Source organism: Hyperolius riggenbachi, chromosome 1 (genome assembly GCF_040937935.1).
Source record: "Hyperolius riggenbachi isolate aHypRig1 chromosome 1, aHypRig1.pri, whole genome shotgun sequence".
Lineage (NCBI taxonomy): Eukaryota > Metazoa > Chordata > Amphibia > Anura > Hyperoliidae > Hyperolius > Hyperolius riggenbachi.
In genome coordinates, this window is record NC_090646.1 from 272,111,689 (window position 1) to 272,126,733 (window position 15,045).

General features: G+C 48.2%; 1 protein-coding gene across 1 annotated transcript in view; it reads left to right on the plus strand.

Moving 5' to 3' along the window:
* DNAH6 (dynein axonemal heavy chain 6) overlaps window positions 1-15,045 on the plus strand; it is a 443,662-nt gene that overhangs the window by 305,964 nt on the left and 122,653 nt on the right. Inside the window, exons 59-60 of the mRNA XM_068233571.1 lie at window positions 476-543; window positions 4,891-5,071. Of these exons, the coding sequence (XP_068089672.1) occupies window positions 476-543; window positions 4,891-5,071 (249 nt within the window). The remainder of the gene's footprint in view (window positions 1-475; window positions 544-4,890; window positions 5,072-15,045) is intronic.

Genomic DNA, 15,045 nt, shown 5'->3' on the forward strand with positions numbered 1-15,045 from the left:
TGTGTCCTGACCTTTTGTATATGCTACTAAATGTGATCAGCAAATACCCTGCTAGCAGGAGTCGTGACACATAGACTGCCTTCTTTCTTCCCTCATATTACCAAAATGAATTTCAGGTGGCTCACTCAAAAATATTTATTGAAATTGAGTACATTCTGCTGATTCACCAGGCTGACTAAAATATTTGCCTTCTTCATTTTACCAAGTGTATGTTGTTGAACTTTTGTCATGTGTAGCATCCGTTTGCAGAAAAACATGGCAGGTAAGAAACAACAATGAGTCTGTTCTTTAACATTCTGCTAATTGATTTCTGGCTGGTTGCCTTTTGTAACTGTACACTAATGCACTTTTCTCTTTCATATAGCTTTTCTTATGTGCGTTGTTTTAGAAATGTGTTACTGTATAACCATAATACCTGGCCTTAGTTTTCATTCTGAAATTGATTCTTGTCATTATCTTTGTTTTTGTTCTCTAGGTTTGCATCAAAGTTACTGTAATTAATTTCACTGTAACCAGATCTGGTCTTGAGGATCAGCTGCTCAGGTACGTCCATTTACAAATGCGTGGAACAAGAACAGTCCATATTATCTGAACATTAACATTATGTGCAGGGCAGTTTCTAGGCTAAAATGCACCCAGTGCGAGAGTGTAAAAATTGCGCCCCCCCCCCCCCCCCGTGCCGGAGCCAGGTATAGGTGCCTGCAGTATAGGTTAGCTAGGTCTAGTTGCACTCAGTATAGGTAGTGGGCTATAGGTCCCCCCAATATAGGTAGCCAGGCATAGGTGCCCCAGTATAATTGCCCCGAGTATAGATTAGCCAGGTAGGTGCCTCCAGTATAGGTATCCAGTATAGTTCAGGGGCGGACTGACCAGGGGGGCAGTCTCCCCCCAGGCCACCTTTCATTCAGTGATTTAGGGTAGGTCTGGTGTCTGGTGTATTCAGGTTTGTTGTATGGCAATGTGAAACTTGAGGCTAGCTGATAAAAGTGCAATCAGAGGACAGGCAAGCTGGTAAATATACACAGCATGATGCAGAGCTTGCCTGGAGGGTCCGTGTGCAAACATCTGTCTGGTCTCTCCCCATTGTTATTATGACTGCATGTGTGGATAAGGTGTTATACAAGTTAAAGTTTTTGACAGTCCCTAGAATCCAGGAGGGCTACTTTCTGACTTGTGTGAGAGACTGGCAGGGACAGGAGTCCTATTACAGGCAAGTAGCCTCTGTGTGATGTGCAATACAGATAAGCTCTCTGCTCCATCTCAGGCTATTCTCAATTTCTCTCCACTCCTCCTCTCTCTGGGCTAGTGCACGCCAAAATCGCAATAGCAATCGCTAGCAATTTGTGAGTGTGATTTTGTGAAACGATTTTCAGAGCGTTTTTTTTAATGAATTGCTCCAAAAAATGCTACATGCAGTGTGTAGCATTTTTTGGAGCAATTCATTAAAAATAGCTCTGAAAATCGCTTCACAAAATCACACTCACAAATTGCTAGCGATTGCTATTGCGATTTTTGCGTGCACTAGCCCAGAGGAGTGGAGAGAAATTGAGAATAGCCTGAGATGGAGCAGAGAGCTTATCTGTATTGCACATCACACAGAGACTACTTGCCTATCATAGGACTCCTGTCCCTGACAGTCCCTCACACAAGTCAGAAAGCAGCCCTCCTGGAGTCTAGGGACTGTCAAAAACTTTTCAACTTGTAGAACACCTTACCCACACATGCAGTCATAATAACAATGGGGAGAGACCAGACAGATGTTTGCCCACAGACCCTTCAGGCAAGCTCTGCATCATTCATGCTGTGTATATTTGCCAGCTTGCCTGTCTTCTGATTGCACTTTTATCAGCTAGCCTCAAGTTTCACATTGCCATACAACAAACCCGAATACACCAGACACCAGACCTGCCCTAAATCACTGAATGAAAGGTGGCCTGGGGGGAGATTGCCCCCCTTCCCCCCTGGCCAGTCAGTGTAGCTGTATACAGTGCTTCCCTGAACTAATTACTCTGCAGTCCCCTGAGGAGAGGGAGGGAGAGTTCACAGCGCCCTTTGGCTGTCTGCGCTCAGGGCTGCCGCACGGCTGCACAGCCCCTAGAAACGGGTCTGATTATGTGCACACATTAAACATGTTGGAGTTATCATTCTTCTTTGTCATGTTAAAGGGTACCTAAACTCAGAAAAATATGAAGGCTGTCATCTTTATTTCCTTTTAGAAATGCCAGTTTCCTGGCTATAATACTGATTTTTAAAGTGACACTGAAGCGAAAATACACTTATTAGACAATGAATTGCATGTGTATTACAGATAATTAAAAGAACTATAATAGCAAAGAAAAGTTTCTCATATTTTTTACTTTCAATTATATATCTTTATTTATAATATTGCATTATTCTGTCATATTTGCAGAATAGAAACCACCCTCTGTATTTCAAGTTGTAATACAAAGGAGAACTAATCACCCTTTGAATTTTCCTGCAGTAAAACTTTATCTCACTCCTTGGCTGTTAAAACTATTTAGAAAATAGGTTACCAATAGTTGACCAAGTTGGTGAATAGCTCCAAGAAGCTCTTTTGCATAGAGAACAACTCAAGTGTTTTAACACTTCCTGGACTGGAAAACATCATGAGACTGTTTTCAGTTCAATTCAATTCACTTTATTGTCATTGTGTAACACAACGAAATTACTTTTCATGACAACGCCACGGTGCATATAGGGAACATAGTGATAGTAACAAGGAAGAGAAGAAATTATACAAGTATGCCAGGTATTACAGATGTTTAAACAATTTGTACACTGTGGTAATTATTTCAGAGCGGATTCAAAGTTCATCAAGTTTATGGCGGATGGGAAAAAGCTGTCTTTCAGTCTGTTTGTGTGTTTGCTACTAATGTTTTATTTGCTATCTGTACTTCACATACAATTTATTATCTCATAAGTTTATTTTCACTTCAGCTTTAGTTTCTGAGTCACACATAAGAATAATGTAGCCTGCAGTGCTGCCAAAGTGACAATTACACAAGATTTTTACACCATTCTTCATGTGGGTGTATTGGCATGTTATGCAGCCATATGTAAGGCCAGACCGATTTGAGCTAACCTATGTATTAACCACCTCAGGACCATAGTCTTACACCCCCCTAGTGACCAGGTTATTTTTTACAATTTAGTGCTCTGCAGCTTTAAAAACTTTGCAATGAAAGACGAAAGGAGAATCAACACTGCTGAATTCTGCCCCGTTAATCCAGCATAACACAATTCAATACATGACAATATATTGTGACATACCAGTGCTTGAAACAGTGGTGCAGTAGTGGTGGGTGCTGGACACAAGTAGCCTAGTGAGGCTACTTGTGCCCAGCACCCACCACTACTGCACAGCATCGGACTAGTTATATCAGAGCACGTTTGCTGCACCAGAGTGATTGAAGTATTTGCATCCTGCCATATTGCCCTGGCTGATAGCTGCTTACTGTAGTGCTGACTCTTTGCTCTCAATATTGTTAAATAGTTTTAAAAGCTTGCTGCAGTGCCATACCACGCAGCACACAAATAAATCCCCCCCCCCTTTTCTGCCCACCAACAGAGCTTTCTGCTGGTGGGCTCTGATCGCTAGCGCAGCATTTGTTTATTTATGTTTTTATTTATTTGTATTTTTTTTAAATACATTTCCCCATTTTTTTCTTTATTTTTTCCCCCTCTCCCTCCACCACCAGCCAATGACAGTGATCGGCTGTCATAGGCATCAGCCTATGAGAGCCGATTGCTCTTGAGCCTCTCTAGGGGACAGCCGAGTGACACGGCTGTCCCCAGTACATCGCTGCAGTAGATTGCAGCGCTGTACAAAGTAAATAGATGGTGTATGTATAGATCTGTGTAGCGATCAACATAAAAATTCACATAAAATAGTAGAATAGTAGTCCAGGTCAGTGATATACAGTCCCAGGATACACAACCAATCCACAAACAATCCACACATGGTACTCTCACCGAATCAGATGGCTCATTATGTTACAGATCAACAAAAAAGGCACATCAGAAAGATCTTTGACCACTTGCATCCATTTGTATCTGGAACTCTCACACGTGTACAAGTGTTCAAGCTTGGCAGCCCTCCACCAGCAATCTCGTAAAACTGTTATACGCTCACCAGGTAGACGGGCTGTTCAGGCAGAAGACCAGCTAACAGCGCTTATCAAGTCCTTGATCGTCCGGACTCCTCTTAAAATATGCAGCGCCTTAAAAACTTAAAACAAACGCTGCATAGCATAATACTGCTTTATTTTAAAATGTTTAAAAGCATATCAGTACACTCACATTTAAGTAGAAACAATGCGCATTATATATAAAATCTTCAGTGTCCCACAGAGCTACCACACTTGTATTTCCCAGCTCCAACATGACAGGGGCTGCAGGTAGATTGATGACGGAGCGCATTGGCGCACCCAATCCCTTGCAAGACCCCGCCCTAGGACTTGACACCTTTTGGCGTCAGGTGGTCCTGGCACTGCCACCCTCCGATGCCGATCGATGTAGTGGAGCTAAGCAAAACTATAGCCACTCAAAATATTCAATCAGGTGCAGATAATATTTTCTTTTTATTGCTTGCGTAAGATTGAAAGTGAACACTACTTTAATTCTCATTTCTTCACTGCTTTAGCAATTCACCTCTCTCTCACCAATTTTGTGACATGATTATTTTCAGGTATAATTTTTTTGGACTCAGGAGCCAAATGTTATGCATTTTAATCTTCAAGCACACATTATAGTCTTCTTCTATTTTGTTGAGTTATAATGTAATTATTTGTGGCCAATTAATGGTAATTGATTGTTCATCCACTGTTGTGATTATCTTTGAGCGTGCTAACCATGTAATGAACCTTCCAGTGATGTTGTACGAATTGAAAGACCAGATCTAGAGGAACAGAGAAATCAGCTTATTATTCGAATAAACTCTGACAAGAATCAACTGAAAGCAATAGAAGATCGGATTCTAAAGCTGCTGTTTACGTCAGAAGGAAATATTCTGGACAACGAGGAACTGATCAATACACTTCAGGAGTCAAAGGTCAGCTGTTACATCTTTCCATGCATGGATTTTCCACTTGTGCCTTGTGACCTTATTAAACTGAGGGAATTTATTTAATGTTATTTACAATGGTCAAAACTCATGTACTGAAAATATAAATAGGAGAATGCGTAGAGGCGGTAGCAATGAAACATTATATGATGTACAGTAACTAAGTCATGTGTGAGGCACAATGTCACTGAATGTCAAGTTTGTACAGAAACCCAGAAAGCGATTAAAGGATTCAAGCACGGTAAACTTGCTTGTATTAATAAGACATAACTTTTATAACATAGCAATAAAACCAGTTAAAGTGCTAGGAACATACTTGCACACAGTATAATTTCACCATTTATAAACGAGTGCATGAGAAACAGGCCTGCATTTCCATCACAGGAGCCTATAGGCACAGATGCCCCGGCACCCTAGACTTACCCCTCCATGAACCTACAAACTCCCACCAAACCACACCACAAGTGTGCTGGCTGGCCTAGCTGTCACTTCTCCCTTACTTCCCTTGCCCATCATAGGTAGCTACAGGTGCCTCCTAGTATTAGGTAGCAAGAGCTATCCTCAGTATTATGTAACTAGAGGTGTCCTCGAGTATTAGGTAGCTAGAGGAGCCCCCAACTTAGGGAGATCTTGTCAGTGGAATGCGGAGACCTGGATTATTAACCTCTCATTACACTCCGCTCTGGACTCTGCATAGGGAAGGAGGCGCATGGGGAGGGGAGTGAGCCGTGTTTTCATCATCAGGTACCTGTAGTAGAGATAGCCCGAACGGTTCGCCAGCGAACGGTTCCAGGCGAATTTCCGTGGTTCGTGATCGCGGAGAACCGCAAACTTTTCCGGAAGTTCGGTTCGCCCACATAGTGCATCATTATGGTCAACTTTGACCCTCTACATCACAGTCAGTAGAGTTGGGCCGAACGGTTCGCCTGCGAACGGTTCCATGCGAACTTCAGTGGTTCGCGTTCGCGTCCCGCAGGCGAACCTTTGCGGAAGTTCGGTTCGCCCCATAATGCACATGGAGGGTCAACTTTGACCCTCTACATCACAGTCAGCAGGCCCAGCGTAGCCAATTAGGCTACACTAGCCCCTGGAGCCCCACCCCCCCTTATATAAGGCAGGCAGCGGCGGCCATTACGGTCACTCGTGTGCTGCCTGCGTTAGTGAGAGTAGGGCGAGCTGCTGCAGACTGTCTCTCAGGGAAAGATTAGTTAGGCTTAACTTGTTCCTGTCTGGCTGCATACCTGTTCTGTGAACCCACCACTGCATACCTGTGCTGTGAACCCACCACTGCATACCTGTGCTGTGAACCCACCACTGCATACCTGTGCTGTGAACCCACCACTGCATACCTGTTCTGTGAACCCACCACTGCATACCTGTGCTGTGAACCCACCACTGCATACCTGTTCAGTGAACCCACCACTGCATACCTGTGCTGTGAACCCACCACTGCATACCTGTTCAGTGAACCTGCCACTGCATACCTGTTCTGTGAACCCACCACTGCATACCTGTTCTGTGAACCCACCACTGCATACCTGTTCTTTGAACCCGCCACTGCATACCTGTTGTGTTCAGTGAACCCGCCACTGCATACCTGTTCTGTTCAGTGGACCCGCCACTGTATACCTGTTTAGTGACTCCGCCACTGCATACCTGTTGTGTTCAGTGAACCTGCCACTGCATACCTGTTCTGTGAACCTGCCACTGTATACCTGTTCTGTTCAGTGAACCCGCCACTGCATACCTGTTCTGTTCAGTGGACCCGCCACTGTATACCTGTTCAGTGAACCCACCACTGCATACCTGTGCTGTGAACTCACCACTGCATACCTGTTCTGTGAACCCACCACTGCATACCTGTTCAGTGAACCCACCACTGCATACCTGTTGTGTTCAGTGAACCCGCCACTGCATACCTGTTCTGTTCAGTGGACCCGCCACTGTATACCTGTTTAGTGACCCCGCCACTGCATACCTGTTGTGTTCAGTGAACCTGCCACTGTATACCTGTACTGTTCAGTGAACCCGCCACTGCATACCTGTTCTGTGAACCCACCACTGCATACCTGTTCAGTGAACCCACCACTGCTTACCTGTTCTGTTTAGTGAACCCGCCACTGTATACCTGTTCAGTGAACCCGCCACTGCATACCTGTTGTGTTCAGTGAACCCGCCACTGTATACCTGTACTGTTTAGTGAACCCGCCACTGCATACCTGTTCTGTTCAGTGAACCCGCCACTGCATACCTGTTCTGTTCAGTGGACCCGCCACTGTATACCTGTTTAGTGAACCCGCCACTGCATACCTGTTGTGTTCAGTGAACCCGCCACTGTATACCTGTACTGTTCAGTGAACCCGCCACTGCATACCTGTTGTGTTCAGTGAACCCACCACTGTATACCTGTACTGTTCAGTGAACCCGCCACTGCATACCTGTTCTGTGAACCCACCACTGCATACCTGTTCAGTGAACCCACCACTGCATACCTGTTCTGTTCAGTGAACCCGCCACTGTATACCTGTTCAGTGAACCCGCCACTGCATAACTGTTGTGTTCAGTGAACCCGCCACTGTATACCTGTACTGTTTAGTGAACCCGCCACTGCATACCTGTTGTGTTCAGTGTACCTGCCACTGCATACCTGTTCTGTGAACCCGCCACTGCATACCTGTTGTGTTCAGTGAACCCGCCACTGCATACCTGTTCTGTTCAGTGGACCCGCCACTGTATACCTGTTTAGTGAACCCGCCACTGCATACCTGTTGTGTTCAGTGAACCTGCCACTGCATACCTGTTCTGTGAACCCGCCACTGTATACCTGTTCTGTTCAGTGAACCCGCCACTGCATACCTGTTGTGTTCAGTGAACCCGCCACTGTATACCTGTACTGTTTAGTGAACCTGCCACTGCATACCTGTTGTGTTCAGTGTACCTGCCACTGCATACCTGTTCTGTGAACCCGCCACTGCATACCTGTTCTGTTCAGTGACCCCGCCACTGCATACCTGTTCTGTTCAGTGGACCCGCCACTGTATACCTGTTTAGTGAACCCGCCACTGCATACCTGTTGTGTTCAGTGAACCCGCCACTGTATACCTGTACTGTTCAGTGAACCCACCGCATCAGTGCGCATACCTGTGCAGTTAAGTGAACCCACCTACCTACGTGAGTGCACGCAGTGTGATATACCACTCCGTGCATACCCGATATGGACAAAACAGGTAGAGGAAGAGGTAGTGCCAGAGCCAGAGGAAGGCCACCCGGCAGGTCTGCACGAGGTCGTGTAAATGTAATTTCGTGTGGACCTGGCCCACAGTACAGTGCTCGGAAGAAGGCACGTCCCATCACGTCCCAAGATTGCCAGGACGTGGTTGAGTATTTAGCGACACAGAACACCTCATCTTGCTCAGCCACCAGCGCTACTACTAGCACCACTTCCGCTGCATTTGACACTTCGCAAGAATTATTTAGTGGTGAAATCACTGATGCACAGCCATTGTTGTTACAGCCAGATGAATTTTCACCAGCTCATATGTCTGCGTTACGCGGCAACACTATGGATGTAACGTGTAAGGAGGATGAAGGACCTACTGATGGTGCATGTTTGGATTTTTCTGAGTCAAGCGAAGCTGGGCAGGATGACTACGATGATGACGATGATAGGGATCCTCTGTATGTTCCCAATAGAGGAGATGAAGAGGGGGACAGTTCAGAGGGGGAGTCAGAGAGTAGTAGGAGGAGAGAAGTTGCTGAAAGAAGCTGGGGCAGCTCTTCATCAGAAACAGCTGGTGGCAGAGTCCGGCACCATGTATCGCCACCTATGTACAGCCAGCCAACTTGCCCTTCAGCATCAGCTGCTGAGGTCCCCATAGTGCCCACATCCCAGGGTGGCTCAGCGGTGTGGAAATTTTTTAATGTGTGTGCCTCAGATCGGACCAAAGCCATCTGTTCGCTCTGCCAACAAAAATTGAGCCGTGGAAAGGCCAACACTCACGTAGGGACAAGTGCCTTACGAAGGTACCTGGAGAAAAGGCACAAACAGCAATGGGATGGCCACCTGAGCAAAAGCAGCAGCAGCACACAAAAGCAAAGCCACCCTCCTTCTCCTCTTCCTCCTCCATCAGGTGCATTATCTGCTTCTGCCGCTTTCTCCCTTCCACCTTCACAGGCACCCTCCTCCACTCCGCCTCTGCCCTTGAGCGGTTCCTGCTCCTCTGCCCACAGCAGCAGTCAGGTGTCCGTGAAGGAAATGTTTGAGCGGAAGAAGCCAATTTCGGCCAGTCACCCCCTTGCCCGGCGTCTGACAGCTGGCGTGGCGGAACTGTTAGCTCGGCAGCTGTTACCATACCGGCTGGTGGAATCTGAGGCCTTCCGTAAATTTGTGGCCATCGGAACACCGCAGTGGAAGATGCCAGGCCGCACTTATTTTTCGAGAAAGGCCATACCCCAACTGCACCGTGAAGTTGAGAGGCAAGTGGTGTCATCTCTTGCGAAGAGCGTTGGGTCAAGGGTACACCTGACCACGGATGCCTGGTCTGCCAAGCACGGGCAGGGCCGCTACATTACGTACACAGCCAATTGGGTGAACCTGGTGGTGAACGATGGCAAGCAGGGCGCAGCGGACCAAATTGTGACACCTCCACGGCTTGCAGGCAGGCCTCCTGCCACCTCCTCTCCTCCTGCTACATGCTCTTCGCTGTCCTCCTCCTCCTTGGCTGAGTGGCAGTTCTCCTCTCCAGCTACACAGCCCCAGCTCCGCAGGGCCTATGCTGCATGCCAGGTAAGACGGTGTCACGCCATCTTAGACATGTCTTGTCTCAAAGCGGAGAGTCACACTGGAGCAGCTCTCCTGGCTGCTCATAAGAAACAGGTGAATGAGTGGCTGACCCCGCACCACCTGGAGATAGGCAACGTGGTGTGCGACAACGGCAGCAATCTGCTTGCCGCTTTGCATATGGGGAAGCTGACACACATACCCTGCATGGCACATGTCATGAATCTAGTGGTTCAAAGATTTGTGGCAAAGTACCCTGGCTTAGCGAATGTCCTGAAGCAGGCCAGGAAGTTCTGTGGGCATTTGAGGCGGTCTTACACAGCCATGGCACGCTTTGCAGGAATTCAGCGCAAAAACAACATGCCGGTGAGACGCCTCATTTGCGATAGCCCGACTCGCTGGAACTCGACCCTGCTCATGTTCTCCCGCCTGCTAGAACAGAAGAAAGCCGTGACCCACTACCTCTACAACTACAGTAGAATGAAACAGTCTGGGAAGATGGGGATGTTCTGGCCCGACAACTGGACACTGATGAAAAATGCATGCAGGCTCATGCGGCTGTTTGAGGAGGTGACCAACCTGGTGAGCCGCAGTGAGGGCACCATCAGCGACTTAATTCCCTACGCTTACTTCTTGGAGCGTGCTGTGCGTAGAGTGGCGGATGAAGCTGTGAATGAGCGTGACCAGGAACCGTTACGGCAGGAACAGGCATGGGACCAATTTTCATCAGACCCAGCTGTTTCCTCAACACCTGCGGCAGCACAGAGGGGGGAGGAGGAGGAAGAAGAGAAGTCGTGTGCAGAAGACGAGTCAGACTCAGAGGATGATGAGCAAGGTGTTTCGTTGGGGGAGCAGGAGGAGGAGGAGGAGGAGGGGACAGCGGCAGGAGAACAACCGCAGCAGGCGTTGCAAGGGGCTTGTGCTGCTCAACCTTCCCGTGGTATTGTTCGCGGCTGGGGGGAGGAGGTTGACTTACCTGACGTCACTGAGGAAGAGCAAGAGGAGATGGAGGGTACTGGATCCGACTTTGTGCAGATGTCGTCTTTTATGCTGTCCTGCCTGTTGAGGGACCCCCGTATAAAAAACCTCAAGGGGAATGAGCTGTACTGGGTGGCCACACTACTAGACCCTCGGTACAGGCACAAAGTGGCGGACCTGTTACCAACTCACCGGAAGGTGGAAAGGATGCAGCACATGCAGAACCAGCTGTCAACTATGCTTTACAATGCCTTTAAGGGTGATGTGACAGCACAACGCCAGCAAGGTACCACTGCCACTAATCCTCCTTCCGTGTCCACGCAGTCAAAGACAGGACGCTCCAGCGATCTCATGGTGATGTCGGACATGCGGACGTTCTTTAGTCCAACGCCTCGCCGTAGCCCTTCCGGATCCACCCTCCACCAACACCTGGAACGGCAGGTAGCCGACTACCTGGCCTTAAGTGTGGATGTAGACACTGCTGTGAACAGCGATGAGGAACCCTTGAACTACTGGGTGCGCAGGCTTGACCTGTGGCCAGAGCTGTCCCAATTTGCCATCCAACTTCTCTCCTGCCCTGCCGCAAGCGTCCTGTCAGAAAGGACCTTCAGCGCAGCTGGAGGCATTGTCACAGAGAAGAGAAGTCGCCTAAGTCACAAAAGTGTTAAGTACCTCACCTTTATCAAAATGAATGAGGCATGGATCCCGGAGGGCTGCTGCCCGCCCCAAGACTAAGTCCCCGCACACACAGCATCTCTGCCTGCACGCCGTGTGACTGGCTGCCTGGCCTGCCCCAAGAAGACTAAGTCGCTCCCAGTCCCTCCACACAGCATGTCTGCCTGCAGGCCGCTTGACTACCTTCTCCGCCACCACCAACAGGGTCCGGGACTCCAGGCGGATTGCTGAATTTTTTAGGCCGCTGCTAGCAGCGGCCGCTGTAATAATTTTTCTGGTGCGTGTACATGACTGCCTAATTTTTCTGGCTGCACTGCGGGCAGCTGCAACAACAAAAGAAAAGGCATGTACATGCGCCCATTCCCCTTCGTGATCATTACCTTGCCGTGGCGATGGGGCTTGCGTATCACAATGAAGCAATGACCGGCGCCTAGATGAGTGTCTCGGGGGGCACACAAAAGATAATAAGGTCGTTGCTTCATTGTGGTCAGACCAAATTTGATCAGCTGGACAGTCACTGTTCTGTCATTCAGCTACATCAGCCAGGCGACCATATGGGCTGTAAAGCCACCAAAACCTGCACTCTCGCCATGGTGCGCACCAGTCCAGCACGGCCGTCACTACACAAACAGCTGTTTGCGGTGCGTTACACGGTGAGTTTGGTGTGTCAGTGTGAAGCAGTACCTTAATTACACTACCTGATTGATGTATACACATGCAAGATGTTTTAAAGCACTTTAGGCCTGTCATTTAGCATTCAATGTGATTTCTGCCCATAAAACGCTGCTTTGCGTCAAATCCAGATTTTTCCCGGGGACTTTTGGCATGTATCCCACTCCGCCATGCCCCCTCCAGGTGTTAGACCCCTTGAAACATCTTTTCCATCACTTTTGTGGCCAGCATAATTATTTTTTTTTTTCAAAGTTCGCATCCCCATTGAAGTCTATTGCGGTTCGCGAACTTTAACACGAACCGAACCTTCCGCGGAAGTTCGCGAACCAGGTTCGCGAACCTAAAATCGGAGGTTTGGCCCAACAGGCACAGTGTAGCCAATTAGGCTACACTCCCTCCTGGAGGCCCCCCCCCCCCCTTATAAAAGGCAGGCAGCGTCAGGCATTGGACTCACTTGTGTGTCTGCAGTAATTAGAGAAGGGAGAGCTGCTGCAGACTCTCATAGGGAAAGCTTAGTTAGGCTCTTGTAGGCTTGTTAGCTTGTTCCTGGCTGATTGTTATAGCTAAAAAAGCACCCCTCAACAGCTCTTTTGAGAGATAATCTTGTTCGTGTGATCTATTTTTTTTTGTGTGGCCCACTTGCATTATATACAGCCCTGCCAGTCAGTCACAGCTGGCCTTTGGCCCCTTGGTGGTATAATTACTACTGTGCCAAGTGCACATTGTAATACCCATCACTGCATATAACTACTACCTGTTGTTCACTTCAGTGCACCCACCTACCTACGTGAGCGCACGCAGTGTCACTGTGCCTGTCCAGTACCTGTTTGTGTGTGACAGGTGCACATTGTAATACCCATCACTGCATATACCTACCTACCTGTTTTTTCCAGTGTACCCACCTACCTATGTGAGCTGAGCGCAAGCAATGTCACTGTGCCTGTCCGCTACCTGTCTGTGTGTGACAGGTGCACATTGTAATACCCATCACTGCATATGCTACCTGTTGTGTTCAGTGTACCCACCTACCTACATGAGTGCACGCAGTGTGATATACCAGTCCGTGCATACCTGTTAACTGCACCTGTGTGACTGACTGCACATTGTATTAGTCAAGTCAGTGCATACCTTTCACTTCATCCCCCCCAATACGGACAAAACAAAAGGCAGAGGCAGGCCACCTGGCAGGTCTGTTCGAGGTCGCGTAGTCGTGATTTCGTTGGGCCCTCGACCAAAGTACAGTGTTCAGAAGAAGGCATGTCACGTGCCATCAACCCCCAATATTGTCAGGACCTAGTTGACTATTTAACACAGAATACCTCATCTTTCTCAGCTTCCGCACTGAAGCGTGACATATCTTCCTCCTCCTACTCTGATTCTGGCACCCCACTTAACACTCAGTCGGCTGCCCCACCAAAGTGCCATCACCTCAGTGCTCAGCGGTGTGGAAATGTTTTTGTGTGTCTTCCTCAGATGAGAGCAATGCCATCTGTACTCTCTGCCACCGAAAATTGAGCCATTCAAAAGACAGCAATCAATGGGCAGTGCTCACAGGCTGCAAGTGAAGTGAAGGCTCCAGAGATGCACAGCCCCCCTGAAAAAAAATTGAGCCGTGGAAAGACCAAGACCCGCGTAGGGACAACTACCTTACGAAGGCACATGAGATAAACAGAGGAACACCAAGAGCCCCAATAGTGTAGTATGTATTGACAAAGGGGGTAATGACAAAGAGTAATAGTTGTTATACTCACAAACATGGGTCACCAATAGGCAACCACTGTAAAGGCCGGTGGGGAGATTATGCTGACCCCACTCAGGAATAGGCAGAGGCGCTGAGTGTCGTTTGTTTTGCTAGATGCTGTAACTCCTTTTTCTATTGCCTGAGGAAGCGGGCGCTGACCCGTGAAACGCGTTGCTTTGTTTTATCTGGAGTTCGTTAATAAATAGACTGAATGTACAGTCGTGTTGTGTCTGCTTGGAGGGGGTAAGTCCACCACTGCCTCCTCTATTTACCAAGTTTTGGCTTTTAAGCTCCTTTAAAACCCCTTTTATCCTTTTGGCGCCTCTGTTCTCTCTTATATAATTACAAAGGCACATGATTACAAAGCACAAATTGCAATGGGATGACCACCGGAGGAAAAGCAGCACACAAAAGCAAAGCCACACACCGCAGTGGAAGATACCAGGCCGCAATTTTTTCTCAAAAAAGGCAATACCTAAACTGTACCGTGATGTTGAAAGGCAAGTGGTGACATCTCTGGCACACAGCGTTGGGTCAAGGGTCCATCTAACCACGGATGCCTGGTCTGCAAAGCATGCTCAGGCCTGCCCAAACACTAAGTCAGTCCCCACACACAGCATCTCTGCCTGCACGCCATATGACTGCCTACCCCAAGACTAAGTCACTCCCCACACAGCATCTCTGCCCGGGTGCCGGTTGACTGCCTTCTCCGCCACCACCAACCTGCCTTCTCCGCCACCACCAACAGGGTCCAGGACTCCAGGTGGATTCTTGAATTTTTAAGGCCGCTGCTAGTAGTGGCCGCTATAATCATTTTTCTGGTGCGTGTACATGCCTGCCTAATTTTTCTGGCTGCAGTGCAGCTGCAACAACAAAACAAAAGGCATGTACATGTGTCAATTCCCCTTCGTGATCGTTACCTTGACGCAGTGAAGGGGCTTGCGTATCACAATGAAGCAATGACCGCTGACTATATGAGTGTCTCGGGGGGGGGGGGCACACCCAACGGGGTGGGGGGGTCACACCCAAGATAATAAGGTTGTTGCTTCATTGTGGACAGACCAAATTTGATCAGCTGGACAGTCACTGTTGTTCTATCATTGAGCTACCACAGCC